The sequence below is a fragment of the Tenrec ecaudatus genome, chromosome 16 (assembly GCF_050624435.1).
Source record: "Tenrec ecaudatus isolate mTenEca1 chromosome 16, mTenEca1.hap1, whole genome shotgun sequence".
NCBI lineage: Eukaryota > Metazoa > Chordata > Mammalia > Afrosoricida > Tenrecidae > Tenrec > Tenrec ecaudatus.
The window spans coordinates 72,420,735-72,443,145 of record NC_134545.1 but is presented as its reverse complement, the minus strand read 5'-3'; the positions used below and the strand labels follow the sequence as shown (position 1 = coordinate 72,443,145).

At 36.1% G+C, this 22,411-nt stretch overlaps 1 protein-coding gene across 1 annotated transcript in view; it reads right to left on the bottom strand.

Annotated features, from left to right (window-relative positions):
* Nucleotides 1-522: 522 nt before the first annotated feature.
* The window catches only part of PTEN (phosphatase and tensin homolog), a gene marked incomplete at its 5' end in the record, with an annotated part of 88,676 nt that continues 66,787 nt past the window's right edge, over nt 523-22,411 (bottom strand). The window contains 4 exons of the mRNA XM_075534638.1: nt 523-4,061; nt 9,420-9,644; nt 12,786-12,952; nt 19,114-19,255. Coding sequence (XP_075390753.1) covers nt 3,876-4,061; nt 9,420-9,644; nt 12,786-12,952; nt 19,114-19,255 — 720 coding nt within the window. The remainder of the gene's footprint in view (nt 4,062-9,419; nt 9,645-12,785; nt 12,953-19,113; nt 19,256-22,411) is intronic.

The following is a 22,411-nucleotide window of genomic DNA, read 5'->3' as shown; positions in this document are numbered from 1 at the left end:
AATTCCAGCACACAAAATCCTTTAGACTATTCTGTAGTGTCGACTTTGATAGTGGCACAAGTTAAAATGAGCAGCTGAAGCAAGCTTCTCACGTGTTGATGGCAGGACTCGGAATTTATAAAAGGGGAGGGCAACAAAATTGAAATCTTAGATATCGTATCTATTCGGAGGGGATTATCTTCAGATATATAGCTTGAGAGGAAAATATGTGCAATTTACCCAAGAATCTTTAACCTTGGGGGACATTCGAATGTTATTCAATGTGCTAAAATCAATTTATGAAGTGATGACTAAGGCCCGAACCATGCTCGCCTGCCAGGAGTGAGCAGACTGACATGCTGCCCCCAAGCTGACAAACGCCCGTGCTGGTCTCTAATGGTAGGCTTTGGAGGACAGCAGGGAGAGACAAAACAGAACAAAACAACTTACAATAAACCTTAGTCACGTTCAGAGGCCATTGTTTAAAACTTCAATGCATTTAAGCAATTATAAATACTCTCATTTAATAAAACACCCACACAATGACAAGAATGAGACTTTAATCAGTTTTAAGTGGAGTTTATAACACTAAGAGATAAAGGGCTGTTAACAAACACAGTAACAAATGGACATCTGATTGGTAGGAGGCATTATCCTGTACACATCATGTTGTTGGGGAGTTTTTGTTGTTTTCTGGGGGGGTATCCTCAGTGCATAGCATTTACACACAGCGCCACCGCTGCACAGCACAAGGTTGTCTGAAGAGGCTGGATCAGAGTAAGGCTGTTTTACAGACTGAAATGTTTTCGTATATATCGTCTATATGAAAACAGATGGAAACTTTGAACTGGCAGGGTAGAAGGCAGCTCTGCCACACACTACCGTGAAAGCCCCCACTTTAGTGCACAGTTTCACCCCTTCCGTCTGCATGCATGACACGTTAACAGTATTTCAAGGTAAACGAGGCACTTTGTGGCACCCACAGCCATCGTTATGAACATATTGCACAAATTTTCTAGAACTAAACATGTAACTGGAACCCTACTTGAATTTTTTTAAAGCTGACACATTGGATGCTGCCGGTAAACTCCACTTAAGTTTATAACCTGTGCCGCAGCAAAGAACGGTGATGCTTTCACTCGACTACCCTTTAAAATCACGGCAAAAATGTTCAAGGGGAGTTACAGAGGACTTAGGATGGTACAGGGCCCAAGAGGAAGCTTTTAAAATGCGATGCCTTCAAGTGACTTCCGACAGGTAAGCTGCTGCACCTCCAAAAAGGCTAAGAAAACATTCCAGGAACTCAGAGAACACCTACAGAATGCAATTCAGGCTAATTATGAATACTGTCATAAATAAATTTTAATTAGGACTCAAAAACCTTTCAGTCATAGCAATTCTTGTCAGATTCTATGGGGATGGTAACTGAAATAAAGTATAGGAGAGTATGTATAATATATATTTATATATATATAATATATATAATGCCATTTTTCCATTTCCAATGACTACACCATAAAATGTAAGCAAGGCTTCTCAAAAACATTGAAACATTCAAAATCAAAACCCTCATTCAGACCTTCACATTCCAAAGGAAAAATAATAACAGTGCAAAAGCCCGTTATAATGTCATTGTTTATGACCTGGCCCTCAATGTGACATATCTGAACAATACATGTTTTAATATGCTGTGCCCAAAACTGGAACAAAGAACAGTATTAATGACTATTTTCAAAACAGAATAAATGATTTTCATTTTAGTCAACGATTTTCCATTTTTATATAAGGTGGCATAAAAATTTCAATGGTTAGGTCTTAGGAGTAGCTTTTAACTTTACCAGCTAAAGAGCAGTCAACCAATACTCTATATATCAATGTTGAAATACAAATGTGTAAATCCTAAGAATTTTGTTAAAAATTTAAAAATTTTATTTCTCAAGAGAAATGATGAGGTATGGTAAACATGTCAACATTACGCACTAAGAATATTTCAGACGAAATTCTGCCTAATCTATTTACCATTGAACTTGATAGGTGCTGCTCTAGTTAAGTCCTATGCAACATGGATTTGTAAATTAACTCAGTCAGACCACAGCTCGTGAACAATTTCAGCACCAATAAACTATTGGGATTTTACACCATTGAGACATATTGGCTGAATATCCAAATGTGCCATGGTATAATTTGAAAGACACCAAATTTGAAGGGAAGGGATGGGTAAAGGTGCGGGGAGGGGGGTGGGGAGGAATCCTTTTTAAGAGTATCTTCACATTAGCTTTACAAAAGTAGTTGTACTCTGCTTAAAATCATAAGCAGTCCGGGCATATCAAATAAGTGATGATATTTAAACAGTGAAATTAAAGCCCTAGTCCCAATGCTAGCACTATGAAGAAATGATCCAACACTGTGGTATTAAAAAAAAATCTATTATTTCAACAGCAAATTGATAAAGCGTATCTGGGGAAATTTCTACTGAAAGAATAAATGCCTTATATTTGTGCAATGTTGAAAATTTACTGCAGCTGTAATTTCCTTTTTAAGACAAATAATGTCCTTTTTTAAACATAAACATCGTAAGTATTAAGCATTCAGTATTCAAGTAAAATTCCCTAACAGTTAATGACATTTAAAAAAAATGTGCAAAACTGCAAAACTCATTGTAATAGAATGTGTAAGGTCAAAGGGTGAAACAGCTGACAGCTACTGGATTGAATAAGTGCATCATAAATCTTTTAAGAAAACAAAACAAAAAAAAAAAACGCTTACTGTAGAATGTCAAATTGAAATTTCCTGTGCAGCATTATAAACTATTTTATATTTAATGAGAACAAAGAAGCTAGCAGGCAGCACATGAAGCATCCAGAGCAGGAATATGATTGGCAACTAGTAAAATAAGTGTTAAGTTGTTGACTGATGTAGGCACACTAATAGCATCTGACTTTTAGCACTGGCCTTGGTTACACAGGAGATGGAGCAGTCATTACAATTGAGAAAATATATTTAATAAATCATTGTCAATTTTTATAATGTTTCAAGCCCATTCTTGGTTGATAGCCTCCACATTTATATGGTTAAGTCATTGTTGCTTTGTTTCTTATTTAGGACAACATTATTTTTATATCCCTTCATTTGTGGATTCTTAAGATGTTGTAAAAGGTTCATTCCTGTACCCCAATACAAATTCACTCCCTCTAGCTGCCTTTTCTAGCACCAATATGCTTTAAAAAAATAATAATAAAATGCACAAACAACAAGCAGTGACAGCGGCCAATTCCTCAAACGTCCAGATTAATAACTGTAGCATGCTAAAGAAAGGTGCATGTAAATAGCTGGAGATGGTATATGGTCCAGAATCCAGCATAAAATATATTCCTTTCTGAGCATTCCCTCCATCCCCCTAACCCAAATACATGCATTAGAATGTAGCAAAACCCTTTAAAACGTCTCCTAGCCAACTGCAAACTTATCTGTTGCCACAAGTGCAAAGGGGTAGGATGTGAACCTGTGTATCACAAAGAGCTCTTTAGCTACTTTAGTTGGTGACAGAACACACAAGGAATAATTCCTACGTATACACATCAGTCTGTCTCCATTTTTTATAAAATTGGAACAAATGGGAAAGTGCCATCTTTATTTATCCTAATTGAATTTTAAATGTCTTTTTGACACAAAAAGGTATATACATGACACAGCTACACAATCTTTTTTTCAACTGGACAACAAGTGTCAAAACCCTGTGGATGTATAGGGTAAAACAAGATTGGTCAGGAAAAGAGAATTGTTCCTATAAACTGGTAATCTGTTACATGTCCTATTGCCATTAAAAAAAAAGTCCATTTTCAGTTTATTCAAGTTTGTTTTTTATGGTGTTTTATCCCTCCTGATTAAAAAACAAATCAGACTTTTGTAATTTGTGTATGCTGATCCTCATCAAAAGGTTCATTCTCTGGATCCGAGTCAGTGGTGTCAGAATATCTATAATGATCAGGTTCATTGTCACTGACATCTGGCGTTACAGAAGTTGAACTGCTAGCCTCCGGATTTGATGGCTCCTCCACGGTTTTTGTGAAATACAGCTTCACCTTGAACAACAACAACAACAAACAGAAAAGGTAAAATGAAAACTCTGCCAAATCTTGAATTTCTTAGAAAAGTAAACACATTTTAACCCAGATTCCTTCTTAAGGACTAAAGCAAACATGACTTTAAAAGGCAACTGCATTTGAAGTGACCCTCTTTAAATGAAAACCCGACATTTTCTTCCTTGCTGTATACTGAGTCAATAACTGACATTTTAATGTATTGCTTTTTAAATAAACAAGCTGCAACCACTGTCTAAATAATTCGATAAAAGTAAACAGGGACTGAAGATTATTAGTAGTTCACATAATACAATTGTTCAGTAAAACAATTCAATTTACAAAAGGTTAAGATCTAGGATTGTTTCACCAGAAACTGAATATGCTTCCTGAATCAAATGATTCTATACAAATACTGCACAGTATTATACACAAAATACTTATCAACAATGACTTTGAGGATCCCATTAAAAACTTCACTGAAAGGAAGAGAGGAACGTTGTTGACACACAGTGGTCAACAGTAGCTCAAGGTTCTTTAATAAGCACCTGTTTGGTGGTGGCTGGTGCTGTTGTTGGGTGTCCTCAAGTTGGTTCCAAACTCAATGTGAGCAGAAATAAAAAATAAAATACTGCCCAGTCCAGTGCCATCCACATAATAGTTCCGTTTTAGCCCCTTGTTGCAACCACTGTGTCACTCCATCTTCGTGTATGAAGACCTGCCTGCTCTTTCATCATTAGCTGATGCATCAAATCTATTCGTGAGATAACCTCTAAATTCAGGTGGGATATATGCAAGGTAGAACACTGCTATCGTGGGCTTGTAACCACAACTGTTCCACAGTTGGCCCTGGGCTTATTTTGACTGGGAATGGAGCTTTCTCCATCTTCTTGTTGCAAAGATTAATATTAAATCAATATTAATTTGATTCTTATGTATACTGCATGACATAAGGCCCAAGGGTATAGCTGGCATTTATTTGAAATGAAAAAGCCATTGGTCTTGTAAAATTCTATCAGGTGCTATCCACCTTCGTGTATGTCATCTCAATCAGAGTTGCCATCTACTTAACCTGTTTCCAACTTTCATATTCGAATCCCTAGTACTTATCAATGCATTTTTATCATATGTTTGATCAAATTCAGCCGGTCAATAAGGAGATGCAAGTCAGAAGCACAATTAGACCCCACCTCATTCAAACTAGATGCCTTATTCACTGTTGGTAAGAATGCAAAAACGGTAAGCTGCTGCAGGAGGCGTTGGTTGTTTCTTAGCAAAAAAAAACAGAAAGCAACACACTATGTGACCCAGCAATTCCAAAGCTAGGCACATAACCTACAGAACGAAAGGCAAATGGCTATCTGCACACCAGTGTTCACTGCAGCACTGTTCTACACAGCTAAGAGCTAAAAGCAAGGTAAATATCCATCATAAGAAGAAATGAAATACAGTAAGATATTATTCAAACACAAGGAAAACAGTCCTAATACATGCTATAACATGGGTGAACCTTGGAAAACAGTGAAATCAGTCCATCACAGAGGACAAATATGATATAATTTCACTTATATGAAGTAGGCAAATATCTATAGGCCAATGCTTAGTAATAGTTATCAGGGAAGAAACGGGAGATGGAGAATCATTGCTTAGGAGGTACTGAATGTCATTTGTAGGAAAACAGTTTGGAAAAGAATACTGGTATGGTTATACAGCATAATCAATGTCTCTGAATTACATAAAAACTATTTAACTATTTTTGCAAATATTTCCATAGAAATGCTTCTTGTATTTACATACACATTTTCTCATAGGTATACAAATATTTTCATAGGCCATTTTAATAACAGTAGAAAGTAGTGTTAGAATGAAGATTCTGTGGCTCATGCAAACACAGATGTAGACAAAGGTAATAAAACTCTTGAATTCTACGTTAATTTATAATAACTTAAAAGAACTTTAAGTTCTAAATGCACATCTAGCCAATGAAATAGTCTCTGCTTCATTATTTCAATATTGTTACCAGCTGCCATCAATTTTATTCCAGTTCCGGATACTCCGACATGTGCCAGAGAGGAACTGTGATAGGGTATACAATGGTTAATTTCTCAATATTTAATTTAGACCGCCAGGTCTTCTACGTTCCAAGGTACCTATGGATAGATTTCACCTCTAACCTCTTGGTTAACACTAACTCTGCACCACACACAGACTCTGTTCTTTTAACTATAAGCTATAGCTATAAAAATGAAATGAAGCAAGAAAATTGGCAGAAAGAGGTCAGCATGAAAAGATTTTGTGAGAGAAGGGCTGGTAAGTCAAGCAAAATAAGGAGGAGGACAAACGGGGATGGAATGAGAGGAGTGGCCAACAACCATTTGGATATGTTTATCCACCAAATGCTTTTATCCTATAGATATCTTGTGTACAATTAAAATGTATAGATACTTCACCCCCAAAACCAAACTGCCATTCAATCAATGCCGACTCACAGTGACTCCATCGGACTAGGGTAGAACTGCCCCATGAGTTCCCGAGACTTTAACTGTTAAGACTTTAAACTGTGCTTCTTCTGAGGAGGGGCTGGTGAATGCGAACTGCTGCCCTTTTAGGATCGCAGCACAAAGCAGAACCCCCATGCCATCGTCACACACAGACCAAAAAATGAAACAAACTAAATTAACTCTGAGACATCAAAAGAAGAAATAGAACTTTCAAAAGAAATTAAAAGGTAGGAAAGGTATTTTAGAGAAGATGAAACTGAAGACTGAAACAGGAAGTGAGGCATATGAAGGCCAAGGGAAAGGCTGGGGGGTAGAGAGATAGGTGGCAAAGCAAGCAAAGAATGTGGTGGAGTTGACATAGGAGATCAGCTGTGCTCAATTATACATATCCTTGTAGGTCGAGACAAAAAACCACAAGGACTTTATTAACTTTACGCAAGTGTGACACACAATCAACTCTACTCGAGGGCAATGTTGGGAGTAGTGTCTGGAGTCTTAAAAACGTTAGAGTGGCCATCTAAGATTCAACTCATCTGGAGCAAAAGAGAGCGCGAGAAACCCATGACCAATGATGAAACAAGTCTATAGGACTCATAGGAACCACAACTTCTATCCTCAGACCAGAAGAACGAGACAAGAATCCACTTAACACTACTGACCCCAACTGATCAGGGCCTCAACAGATGGATCCAGATAGAACAAGAGAAAAGAGATCAAATAGTAAAAAATTGCTCTAAAGCCAAACTGAAAAGTTGGGAGAAGGGGGAAGGAAACTACGGTACTGAAAATAGAACAATCAGACGGAACGAGACTGATGATCTATTGTGAAAACTGTGACCCAGAGCACTGAATCGTTTCTGTAGAAAACTGTTAAATGAGGACCTAATTTGTGTAAATTTCCCCCTAGACACAATGAAATAATGTTTACATTTTTTAAAAGGAAAGACTTATCAAGTGTACAGGGCGCATGCACCAAGATAGCCATGAACCAAAAGAGAGACTTAAACAAATACTCCGACAGTCCTAACCCCTTGTAGGAGTTAGGGGAGCAAACAATGCGTGCAGGAACGGGAAGGGAGCACTAGAACTGACTGTGATTACACAACTCATTAAAAAGATTCAAGTCTGGGGAATGGGCAACAGGAAAGTGGGTGAGGGGAGAAGCCGGGCAGTGTAAGATAAGATAAAATAATAATTTATAAATTATTAAGGGTTCATGAGGGAGGGAGGGGGAGGAAAAAAGGGAAAATGAGCTGATTCCAGGAACCCAAGTGGAAGGCAAATTTTGAGAATGACGAGGGCAACGAATGTATAAGGGGGCTTTACTCAATTGATGTATGTATGGATTATGATAAGAGTTGTATGAGCCCCAATAAAATGATTTATTATTTTTTAAAAAGATTTAACTATGGTGGAGAAAAAAGAAAATGTTCTAAAATTGACTGTGGTAATGATTATATAATTTTCCCTGATATGGCTGAACTATTGAATTATATGATAGGTGGATTAAGTGCCAATAAAACTAGAAAAAAAAACAAAAAGATTAAGTGAAGATAAGGGAGAGGGCAGGGATAACTAACAGCATCAGAACCATCAGAGACCAGTACCACTGAACTATAGATATAAATTCTTACACTAAAAATCAAGACATAAAACTCAGTGCACTATAAGCTACCATAATGGGAAGCTAGAGAAAAAAGAGAATATCCTAAGAAGAGAAATTACTCAAATTTAACACATAAAGGGGGAGAAAAAAAGCCAAGAAAATAAAAATCTGGTTACTTGACTAAAAACACCAAATGTCAATGACAAGGAGTCACTTTTGACTCCTGTCAACCGTATAGGGTTTCAAGGCTGTAAATGCTTACAGGCGTGTCCTCCTGAGATCTGAATGAATGACCTAGTCAAATACAGACCCTGACACTTGCCACCATAGCACCCAGTCACCTGAAGAGGTCAACAAAACTGATACGGCCCCCAGCTCAGAAATTCCAGGCTGGTTCAACATTCAAAAATCAATCACTGTACACTGAATAATATTGCAGAAATTGTTGAATGGGAGCCTAAACTATTGTGTAAACTTTTACCAATAACACATTATATATAGGTATAGATATTAATAAATGTTATTTACGAAACTGTCGGAGTGAAAAAAACACAGTTGATCGTATCACTCACTGGATGGACTAGGCAAAATCTAATCAATGTCAAGTCATGGCAGAAGACTCAACAAATTAGGGATGGGGACTTTCTTAACCAATTAACGACTGAAACCACAGGAATTACTGGTGGCACTGTGAGTTAGGCTCTGGGCTGTTAAGTGCAAGATAAGTAGTTCAAACCCACCTCCACCTTACGGAAGCAATCAGAATGTCTGTTTTATGGTCATAATTGACACAATGGCAGGGAGTTTGGTTTGGGGGTTTGCATATATTTTTAAATGGGGAGCAGGGAAGAAGGTGATTACTCTAGGGAATTGAGAATGAACTGGAGAGGGAGACATGAGTGGAGAAGGGAAAACATTCCACATGAATAATTTCCCAAAGATAGTGTACCTTTCAACACTGTCTCCATTCCCGTTTCAGATTTCACTCACGGATTGATCGTCCTCCTACCATAGTCAGTTTTTCTTCTCTCCACACACAGTTTGATATTTAATTAGAAATTTTAAAGTTACTATTGTATACTTTGCTTCTAAATAGTACATCAGCATTACTATAAATAGTACATTGTTATTTGTTCTAGGTAGGTCCTCTGGAATATGTTCTTGCAAATTAATTAGGTCAGACCATAGCTACAGACCTATAATAAAACATACATACACATATACAGTTACCATTCCCCCAAAATGTTAACTGACCTTAAAATTTGGAGAAAAGTATCGGTTGGCCTTGTCTTTATTTGCCTTGTCAAGATCATTTTTTGTTAAAGTAAGTACTAGATATTCCTTGTCATTATCCGCACGCTCTATACTGCAAATACTATCAATTTCTTGATCACATACACTTCCATTTTCTACTTTTTCTGAGGTTTCCTCTGGTCCTGGTATGAAAAATGTATTTACCCAAAAGTGAAACATTTTGTCCTAGAAGGAAAAAAAATGAAGAGAAATGAATACCTAATAGGTCAAGAAAAGAAACAAATTCCTATCTGATATTATTAAGAAAGGTAAACACAGACTAGTACTTGTCCATTTGTTACGCTACCTGTTGTATCTCAGTTCGTTTATAATTTTTAATTCTAATTTTAGACAAAATAATAATTCCAAAGGTTCTAAGGTAACTTTTGTCTCAAACCTTAAATAAAATATCTCTTTATTAGCTTTAAAGGTGTTTAAGTTTATGTGTGTTCAACAAGCTAGATGACACTAGAAGTTCCTGGAAGGTGAATGTAACTTTCTGATAAATAATTGAAGCACCACCAATTTTTTAACTTCTACAGCAATACAACACAAAGGGCTACAGTTTTTGACATGACTCTATATGTATGAAAACTTATAAAATATTGGTACAGGGTTATGTTATGAAATACATTAATAAATCGCTTCTTACCAATAGAAGGCCTTATTAATCAAGAACTGCAATAGCTCATTACTTCAGGCCTTTCTTTAAAATACATTAGCTAAATCATGCATTTAGTAATCACACACAGGCGCTTCAAAATTTATATTATCTTTTAATCCACTTTTCCTAAACTTTTGAAGCTCTCTCTTACTAAGAGTCAGAAGAAAAGAAGCTAATTTACTAATCCCTAAAAATGTCTATTCATTGAGTCTAATAATTATACCAAAATTCTTGGTTGTATAAACCAAAGCAAACATGTTCAAAGGCATAATTTCCCATAAATTCTCAACTTAAATGAGGTATTCAAAAATATCAGAAATATTTAACTTGAAAGCTCCTGTAATGAGTTACAGCCACAGAAAACCCACAGGGGGCAGTTCTCCCCTGGGAGTGCTCCCCTGTCTTCCAGAGTTGCTATCAGTTGGAACTAACCCAATGGCAGTGAGTGGCTCAGTATTTTGGTTTTCTGTTTTAGTCCATTCTATTTGTGTTAATGTAAAGTACAGATGATCCCCACGGGCACTAGGTCAATTCCAACTACAGTGACTCTGGGTAGGATAGAGTAGAAATGCTCCTTTGAGTTTCAAAAACTGTAAATCTTTCTGGGAAAAACCAACCTCATCTTTGTCCATGGGACAGCTGGTAAGTTTAAATCATCAATCTGAGGGTTAGCAGCACAATACTGTGTGCCACAAGAACTCTCTCTATAAATGTATGCATATATACACACGTATACTAAAAAGTAATGATGGCAGAAAAAATAAACCTCTAATGTTAAAATATTAATACAAATGCTTATTTTATTAGCAATGAATATAAATTTTTGCAAGGCGGAGCCTTCTGACAAGTCAAGGGGGAAAATATATTCCTTATTTAATTTTAATACTTACTAGTACCTCCTGGATCCTCAAGAATTGTTTTTAAGGTTACTGACATATAACTTTAATTTTTATTGGTACTTAGGAAATAGGTATTGAGTTTCGGTGAAAAGATTTTCATGATTTTGATTCCTTTTATTTTGAGTAAAAGAAATGTCAATTCTTCCAATTAATAAAAAGTAGACATTAAAATCTGCAGTAAGTGCACCTTATTTTCTTACAAAAGAAAATGAAAAGGCTAGGAAAGCTAAATCAGCTCTATTATGAGGAATATCTAAACTAAGATTGATAGTATGAAGCTATCTAGTATGTATAAGACGGTAAAAAGTATACAAATGTTCTGTTTTCATTCCGATCTAAGAATTCTACCCCAGGCTCATCTTAAATGTTCATATTAAAAATTTTAAGCCAAAGTAGTTTGTTTTAAAAGGAGCTCTTCTATCCTCTAAATATAACTCAGTAATATGCAAACTTCATTAATTTCCTAAACCTGCATATTTAAATAAAGGCAGCCTCCAAGTGTTCCGGGATCTTAAAGAATTCCTAAGTAAACCAGAGCAGGCACCAGAGCAAGTCCACACAGCTCTGAGTTAACCTTACTTTGGTGTACACAATGCCTTAAGAGTGTGTGTGTATGTAGCAAGCGAAGGTGGTTGTGGTGAAGAATCGGTTGTGAATAGGAGTTGGCTAATCTTTTTATTTTTATTTATTTTTTTTTAGTGAACGCAAATTTAATAATATTAAAAAGGCAAGGAAGAGTTGTCCATAAGTCAGACATTCATAACTCTGAGGCTACTTGTAGGCCACATTTTTCCATTCTTTACTTCCTCTTGATATATAATTCTCTCTTAAACCAAAGAACCTAAAGCTTAGGAAATTTGGAAAAAACCCCAAAGTCAAACTCATTGCCATTGAGTCAATTTTAACTCAAGGAATACTGGGGCCGTGCTATGGCACAGTGATTATTTGTTGGGCTGCTAACCACATGGTCCACAGTTCAAAGTCAACAGCCACTCAGAGGGAGAAACATTAAGTATTCTGCATATGCTCTCAGAAACCCACAGGGGCAATTCTACTTTGCCCTACAAGGGGAAGCTAAACATAAAATAGGAACCCTGGTGGTCCAGTGCTCATGCTGTGCTGCAATCCCCATGCTCAGCAGTTTGAAACTACCAGCAGGGCTATTTAATTCTGTAAACAGTTAGTCTCAGAAATACAAGGGGGGGGGGGGCAGCATGAGTCAGCATTCATTCCATAGCAGTTGAATTTGGTTTGAAATTTAAAATAGCCTAGTCTCAAGAAACAATGAGTCAAAATGGGGGGGGGGAAATAGTTTATAGCATTACATAAGATCATGGAACAGATTTTATTTTAACCTGTAGATTTTCTTTAAAATAAACACATGGTTCCATACTTGCTGCTTCTCAGTTAATTAATTATACTTCCTAAGAGGACTGCAACTAATTGAAGGGCGTTTGTATGCTCGCTTTAATGTTTCTATAAAATCTGTATAAGACAAGTTAAAGAAAACTCATTTCGAATTACAAAGCCATATGGCTTTTTACATCAATCAGAATTATTTACTATTAGAATGTTTCAACCTTGTCACAGTAAGCAAGATATCTGCAGAAATAATCATTTTAACTGTAATTCATTAAATACCAGTCAAAAAATAAATCTTTTAATATCTTCCTACCTAAGACTTCTAAGTAAAAACTCTAAGGGGCTCTGAGAAGTATGGTAGTTACAGATTTTTTTTTTTTTTAAGAAAAGTAAAATGCAAACCTTTTTTAGCATCTTGTTCTGCTTGTGGAAGAACTCTACTTTGATGTCACCACACACAGGCAATGGCTGAGGGAATTCAAAGTACATGAACTTGTCTTCTCGCCGAGTGGGTCCTGAAGTGGAGGAGTATATCTTCACCTTTAGCTGGCAGACCACAAACTGCGGATCTGCATGGTGAAATACATAGTAATATCATTTCACAGGAAATGCCACTAGGTGCCAAACTACTGACCAATATTGGGAACATATACTAAATAATTTGCTTTTGAAGCCTATACTTGATTTAAAACATACCGTATTCTACTCATGTAGAAGCTGAGTTTTTCAGCACATTTTTAATGCAGTTTCTGTGGTAAAATTAGGTGCCTTGGCTGATATCCGGGTCAGTTTATACTCAGGTATATACGGTATACCAAAACAACACAGACTGCTAGTGAAGTCGAGACCAACTCATACAAATAAGTGGATATTTATCAATTCAGCATTTTCGCTAGCTTGAGCTCTGCTATTGGGAGGAAAGTTGCTTCCTATTTTATAAATAAAGGCAATTCCCAAGATTAGACTTCTAGCGGTATGATGACAATACATTAACATAAAAATGATACTTAAATCCCTAATATAAACAAAGTATTAAAATGCTAAATCTCTTATGAACTATATAAAAGGTATACAGATATACATTCTTTTAAGATTTATACTAAAACTTTATATAGATACTTGTTACAGTAACTTAAAATTTCTACCATGTAACAAAAATCATAATAGTTCATATATGTCCACAATAACCTTTAGTAACTCTAAATAAATTCCATAAAACCAAATCTAAATATTTATAAAACAGTAAACCAAAATCAAGCCAACTGCTATGGAATCAGGTACCTATGTGTGTCAGAGTAGAACTGTGCCCCATAAGCTTTTCAAAGGCGAAATGACTAAGAGGATCTTTCTATGAATGCACCTCTGGGCAGACAAATGCTACTCTGTTAACAGCTATGCTGCCTATAGACCATGTCTTCATTAAAATAATTTATAAGCTATGACACCTCTAAAAACTCATACTTGAATAAATGACATGTTTGTCTAGAGATGACCTTTTCTAGAGGCTGCTGTTCAATATGTTAAGTGTATTTAACTAGTACTCTGATGTTAATATTACAAAATATATCCTTTTCTTTTTTTGTTGTTGTTGTTTTGGTTCTTTTTTAAACAGTTTATTAGGGGCTCATACAACTCTTATCACCATCCATACAGATACATATATCAATTGTATAAAGCACATCCATACATTCCCTGCCCCAATCATTCTCAAAGCATTTGCTCTCCACTTAAGCCCTTTGCATCAGGTCCTCTTTTTTTTTTCCCTCCCTCCCCTATCCCCACTCCCTCATGAGCCCTTGATAATTTATAGATTGTTATTTTGTCATATCTTGCCCTATCCGGAGTCTCCCTTCCCCCCCTTCTCTGCCGTCCATCTCCCAGGGAGGAGGTCACATGTGGATCCTAGTAATCAGTTCCCCCTTTCCAACCCACTCGCCCTCCACTCTCCCAGCATCGCCCCTCACACCCTTGGTCCTGAAGGTATCGTCCACCCTGGATTCCCTGTGCCTCCAGCTCCCATATGCACCAGTGTACAACCTCTGTCCTATCCAGTCCTGCAAGGTAGAATTCAGATCATGGTAGTTGTGGGGAGGAAGCATCCAGGATCTGGGGGAAAGCTGTGTTCTTCATCGGTACTACCTTGCCCCCTAATTGACCCATCTCCTCTCCTGAACCCCTCTATGAGGGGATCTCCAGTGAAAATATATCTTTTCAAAAAAGGATAATTAAATCAGAGAATATAATGTCTAGGGCTTCATGCAATTTTCATTTGAATTTCTGAAAGCATGAAGAAATTGCTCATTTGTTAATGTTTATATTTTAAATTTAGACTTTGTCCATGTATCTCTTATCTAATTTTAAACCAATATACACACAAAAACATATAAATATTTTATGCCTAATAGATAACACATATTTACATATCAATATTTACACACATAAAAATATACTTTCCTGTTTAATTTCCTACAAAAATATTTCACCATACTTTTAGTATTATTAGTGCTAGAAATTCAACTAAAAGGGGATAGAGGAGGGAACTTCCAAAAGGTCTTGGAAAAAATGGAGTCGAAGGCAAAAAAATATGAACTTCACCTCTCAATATAAGCTCAAACAAATTTAAAATACTTTTCTAAGTAATGAAGCCTGCCATTAGACTATCCCAGAAGAACTACAGGTCCTGAGAATTTAATCACACCAATGCAGTCGTTCTTACATTAACCAAAGAAAAATGGGTATCCTTTAAGAAAATGTTTTAGGTTTAGGAAACAAAAGGAAATCAGAAGTTGCTAAAATTGGGTTGTCAAGTGGATATGGAATCATTTCCCATTGGACATCCTGCAAAATTGCCCGTTTGATGAAGGGAATGAACAGGAGCACTGCTCTGGTAGAAGACTATCGGGTCTTTCTGGCAACTGTCCTGGGCAATTTTATGCTAAAACTTTGGCTAACTTTCTCAAAACACTCTTATAATAGGGAGATGCTACCATTCTTTGGACCTCAAGTAAAAACAATAAGCAAAATGCCTTGAGCATTCCATAAAAGAAAATACAGATGCCATAACCTTTGGTCTTTATTGGTCTTTGCTTTTGCTAAACGACATCTACCTTTTGGTAGCCAATGTTTTGGTTGTGCTTTATCTAAATCAGTGGTTTGGTTCTCAACCTGTGGGTCGCAACTCCTTTGGAGGGTTGAACAATCCTTTCACAGGGGACGCCTGATTCATAACAGTAGCAAAATTACAGTGATAAAATAGCAACACAAATAAATTTTATGGCTGGGGTATCACCACAACATGAAGAACTGTATTAAAGGGTGAAGGCATTAGCAAGGTTGAGAACTACTGCTCTAAAGGTTCACACTGGTGAAACCATGCTTTGGCTCCTGCTACAATTTTCCAAGAAATTAATAAATATCTTGACCCCACTTATTTAAGATTTCCATCAAAAGTACCTCTCTTATCTGCAGCTGATCAGGGCACAATAATTTTGGTACCCATGGGGTAAAGTGCTTGCCCAACTTTAATTTTTCATAGGAATTGTGTAAGCCGAACACTCTTGAGATGTCTATGGTGTTGGCTGTTGGTTCCTGGGTTTTCTTCAACTAGAAAATTGTTTCCCCGAAAATTGATGAGATTAGTCTGTCCCTGCACCAACATCTAGTTTTTTTCTTAAAACTAATTATTCCTTTGGGTCACTGTCCCCATGAAACTCTTTGGAAAGCATAAATGATTTCACCATTCTTCTACCCAGTTTTCACCATGAATTTGATGTTTGGTCTTACTTCAATTTTAACAGAATTCATGGTATTTTCAGTAAATACTTACTGGTATATTTATAGAATATCTAAAGCTGTATCACCAATAGCATATTTGATTATTAAACATGTGGTTATTCTAACATGGATTTGAGACATCATGAGAAAGCATCATATCCCAAAGGGGAAACGTTAAACCAGCAATCTGTCAATAAATTTCACATCCTTGATTAAAGTTTAATGAGTCATTTCATAAAGCTTTATGTGATACTGAAACTTTTACTGGGAAGTGTAGTTTGAAGCCAAAAAAAAAAAAAGAGCATGATTTTAAAGCTGAAATACAATTAACCAAAATGAAAATATCTTGTAATCTTATTAATTCAAATTCTATTAACTCAGAATCTGACAATACTGCTTTTAGAAACTTAACAAGCAAATTAACAATATAAGTTAAACTTCAGTTGAAACTACATGGGCTTTAGAAAGTTAGCGGAAAAAAGAATAAAAAAGGTAATAGGAGTCCGTCTGCCCCCCCACCCCCACCCCCCGCCATGAACCTGTGAGGCCCTGTCTCTATCCTGATGCTTCCTGAAATACCAGGTGGTGTAGTGGTTATGCATCAGGCTGATTTGGGGCTGTAAATTAAGAAGTTCAAAACCAGCAGCCACTCTGCGGGAGAAAGACACATCTTTCACCTCCGGGGATAAGTTACCGTCTCAGTAAATCACAGGGCAGTTCTACCCTGTCCTTTAAGGTGAGTATAAATTGACATCAACTCAACGTTACTGAGTTTTCCTTTGTTTCTCTCACGTAAAGATTCAAATCTACTCTTCCAAGTATTAATTGAAGAGTCTCATCTGAACAGATGACCTTTACTTGATTTAAAACCAAAAGAACCCATTTCCCCACGTTTCTGTTACATCCACTTTTTTCTTCCTATTTCTGCTAATATTTCACGAGACCAGAGCCCAAATTTTGACAAAATATTTTAAGTATGAATGTCAAAAGAAAAACCATCCAAATCCCCTGGCGACTTCCCTACCACCTTTAGCTTCATCCACGGCATGTAACTGGTTTCCTTTCACGATTTTCTCCCACTTCCTGCACCACTTTGTGCACAACAGTCCTTCAAACACGGCCTACGGTGCTAGGACACTGACATTAGAGTGCCTCTCAAAACAAAGTTCAACAACCCGATCACACAGACTCTAACAGTCAGGCACAGTCCACTCTTAGTCTACTGTCTGTAACTACTTTCCTTCTGCTGTGCTTCAATTCAAGCTATTTCCTATTGTCGCTAACACTTCCTCCAGGTTTAATGCCAATCTAAATTGTATGCTTTCTCCAATTTTCAACAAAGGCCTGGACTTCCTTCATGATCATTTGACAACCTTTTAGTTTTTCTGAATATAATGTTTATAATTTATACATACAAGATCTCACTTACTGCAAGTTATTTGTTTTATGACGCAGTTTCAGTAGATGTATTAAATCAGTGTATAAACTGGAAAATTATTACAGCTTTTAAAGATGTAAGCAGTCAGTAATGTTAAGACTAAAAATTTAAATCTATTGCTGAGAGAACAATTTTAAAAAGCTTTAAAGGTAAGCAAGTAAGGTAGAAGTCATCTAGACTTAGGCTAGAGAGACAAAAGTGATTAATTGACAATTCCCTTACTTATTATCTCCCCTAAATAGCTTTCCTTTGACACAATGACATTTATACCACAGACAAATCATAGGAGTTTTTCCCCTTCCTTATCTCGCTCAACTCTGTTCAATCATCTCTAAAAGACCTGTGAATTGCCCACAACAGTTTTTAAATGGTACTAATATGACAAAAGCATATGGCTACTTAAAAGCCTTTGACACACTATATTCATGTATCTGTGGTCTCTGATAGTATTGCTCAAGGAATACAGGAAAGCAATACTGAAGCAGGTCATACCTATCTGATAAAGATAAACAATATCAAGAAATTAGTTTTCTAGGTATACATTAATTTCATGTTAAAAAATTTCTATTACATAAAATACCTTTAAGAAGCAAATTTAACTACAAACTTGCAAAATATCACTAAAATATTATGAGCCATTGGAAAAAAGTTACCTGAACATTACAAAAATTGTACTCTAAATGCTAATAAAACATTTCTTAAACTTCAAAATATGATCATTTGCAATCAACATTATAAAACTGTTAAAGAAGAAAATGGTGTTTTACAAAACTAAATAATAGTTCTTTTTAAAATTCTCCCTTCACTAACTATACTTCAGGTTCAAGTTAGGCTTCCTATCAGTCTAGCCAGCCGCTCTAGCACAGAATAGTAGAGAAACTGAATGATCAAGATGACAGAGTGGGCTAACAGGTTGCGAGAGAAACAACTAGAGGCAGTCATCAATAACATGACCACTAGTGTAAGTCCTAGTGGGTACTTTCCCAGAAAGTTTCATATTTTAAAATATCTTCATCTTACTGATAAGCAAATAGACAGGCCCAGTGCATGGGCACCCAGTATATGATGATAGATGTATATGCTGATAGATGGAGGACTCAAGCTCGCACCTAAATCCAGGCTCATCTTCACTCAAGACATTTCCATTTGCCACAGTGTCTCATTATTTCTTCCTTTCCTTATTGTCATTGTCACCATTACTACCAACATCAAGTCTTCCCTGCCCTAATACCAGAACGGCTACTTTTACACTAGACTGCTGATCAAATCAAGTTTTGAGTTATCTCATTGAATTTTAGACTGCATTCAGTATTGGTAGCAGACAACATTTCAAAGACATAAGATGGAATCAACTTGATGACAGTGAATGAGTAAGACTCTTAGCCCAGTGTGTTGACTCTTAGCCCAGAAATGTACTCGCTTACAAATGTAAAAAGTGGCACAAGTTTAAAGTACATGTTAAACACGTAGATTGTGAAGAAAATCCAACACCTAGAAGGAGAAGAACAGAGTACTCACTGCAAGTTCCACCACTGAACATTGGAATAGTTTCAAACATCATCTTGTGAAACAACAGCGCCACTGGTCTATAGTCCAGATGATTCTTCAACAGGTAGCTGTAATAATACACATAGCGCCTCTGACTGGGAATAGTTACTCCCTGGTGGACAGAAAAAGAGACAGAAGCCAAATTCAAAAGAAGCATTTCATTAGAGTGATTTATTAGATTGTTTTTATTGGGTTAGGCCCACTAAAGAACATATATACATTTGCAATTTGATTTTATATGATTAATACTTACATGTAGCTCAAAACGAGTAAAACATAGCAATATCTATACAAAGGAACAGAATAATTAACTTTTCTCCCTTAAAATGCAATTTCCTCACACTCCATTTGTTCATTGCTCTGAGCCAAGAACCCAGTAAGCAAAGGCCGCTGACTGTACAGCCAGAGGCCTCTGCACTAAAGCTGTGCTCTTCATCCTGGGCTCCCATCTGGATTTATGGCCTTGTATTTTATACAGAAATCCTCACACGCTTAGTTGCCTAAATTTTCCAGGCATTGCCTGGAAAGAAGAGTCATTGCCTTTAAGAGACAAAAATAGCAGCAGCATAAAAGTGCTATTTGCCTTCAAGCCCAACAAAACAATCTGATGGGTGTCTCTGAGCTGCATTTCTTTCTTATTAAAAAAAAAAAAATCAAGGCAATACACATATTTTAAAGAACATTTAAGTATTATAAATGCTGAAAATATACTAAATATTCAAAATCTGCATCCCTTTCTTATTTAAAATAATATTCAAAAGCTGCATTTATTTTTAAAAATCAAGGAAATACACATATTTTAAAGAACAGTTAAGTATTATAAATGCTGAAAATTAAAGTAAAGTTAATATTCAAAAGCAGAGCTAGTTATCTAAAGAACAATCTATTGTGCACAATACTGCATTCACTGATGATGCTCCATAAATGAGTTATCAGGGTATTCAGTAAGGCTTCCTGTACTGTTGTACAGTTCAACTTCAGAAACACTCAAGCAAATAATACACTAAGAACCGAGCATTCAAAAGCCATTTACATGAAACTACAGTAAGTGAAATTATACTTAAGAGGAAAAAATCTGCAAATCTTTCTCTTTAGTTTAGTGCTAGTATCCAATTCTCCCAGTGTGTCAAAAATTCTGGCCCTAAGTCCCCATTGTCACCGTAATGAAAAGTATGTGGCACATTTATGTAGCTTTAAAGGTATACTGGTTGGCAGGTCTACAGATATTCACGGTCCTAGCCTTAGTATACATATATACACACAGGTTAGAATGATTTCATTACAAACAAAATAAAAATATAACTATACCAGAAGATGCATGTACATTATTTTTCTTTTTTAATGATTATTTTCTTTTTACACACATTATTTCAAATCATGACGAACAATTTAAGTTCGGCTGTAGTGCAACAACCAATTACTGTTGGTCAAAACATATTCAAACTTCTGCCTTCAGGAAAATGAGGACAACAGTACATACCCTACTTGCCTCACAGGGATCTCAGGGAGACCAAACATCAAATGCAGCTACACAAAACTATTATACAAGAACAAACTGGCACACAAATACTAATGAACAGTTTTAGAGTTCTTATATTCAAGGTTAACAACTTTGGAATAGCTTGGATTTTATTTCTATGTTTTTTTCTTAAGGTAATAGACTACTTTAAGGAGCTGTCACAGACATTATCATTAAGTTAAACAATTCCTAACTCAAGTTTAAAATAGTTAACTTGCGTAGTTTATTATTATTCAGTACTACCTCAGCAAACAACTTTTCATTCATATTTATTAACGGGAAAAATTCAAAAGAAACAGATCAAAGACAGCAGAGAAAGGATACTTTTAAACCATGTTAATTTTGAAGCACAAGAATCTATCATCCGGGCAAAATACTGTGAATTCAACTTTAAGTCTATCAGGTGACCAGGCTGTCAGGGGTTAGTGGAAAAACTCTTAAAATTTGATCTTCCTTTTCAATCTTGGTTTAAGTTGGTGTTCAATAATCAAAAGACTTCAAAGCTTTAACTTTTCTCAAACGCAATGTAGTTAATAGTACAACTCTAATGTATGTTATTCATTTAGTTAATCCTTCCAAAGGGGCTAAGCAATTATGTAGCAAAAGAGTATATGAATCTACTAGTTATCAACAGCGGGCAAATTACATGTGAAAATACCAGGTGAGCCACATGTCCAAGATAAAAGTACTAACCCAAAGTACTGATAAAATTCAAAGAAGTATGAAAATGCATAGATATAGCTTAATTACATCTATGATTTTGTCATATTATGCTAATTGACACTTCTGTATCTTTATAATGATCTGATCCAGCTATGTACTTGCAAGAACCTTAAATGCAGCATGCTAGTCTAACAGAAAAAGCAAACGGTTGAAAACGTCCCATGTGCAACTAGCCTTAAAAGTATCCTGCGGAAGCTGGAACCTGTGCGTAAGGCAGAAACCTGACAGAGAAGAAAAACTCAAACAAGTGGTAAGAAGACGGCTAAAATGGCACCCTGCCAGAGACAGAAACCCCGGGAGACCCAGACACACAGGGCAATTCCATCGAGTCCAGCTCGCACAGGTTTCACAGTGCAATGATTCAGCAAGAATTTGAAATGAGTGAAACTTAAAAATGAATAAATGTTCCACATTAAATTAGCAATAGAATTAATAATACCATCATATCACATAGTCCTTGTATGAAGACAATGAGAATACATAATCCACATTCTTTATATATTTGTGTTTTAGTAACAATGTAATGTGAATATGTAGCTTCTAAAAATTTAAGAACCTTCACTTTACTTCAAATCTTTATACATATGAAAAGATAGAACCTCAAAACTTTTTGAAAATAAAAATATTACACGCTTGCAAAATTTCCATTTTTCACTTACATGTAAGTTATACTGCTCTATATCTCAGAAAGGTTCAGCTAAACTCTATTAATTCTCTAACTCTCCTTTTCCACTCTAATTGTGAAACATTTTTCTCAATACAACTTTCAAAACATTGTAATTTAAAATAATTTATCATTCTTCATTTAGCACCATATTCCTGGCCATCAAGTGAAAAACAACTCTCCACTTGACTGATGATCAAAACCAGGCGGGCGGTGGGAGTCACCCTTGGTGTATATTCACTGTTCTTCCCACTACTCCTTCTAGCTCTCCTTTACATTTGACCCATGTGAAACCCACATCACTCAACAACCCTCTCTTCTGGTACATACCTACACAGTTCTTGACCGCAAAAATACCAACA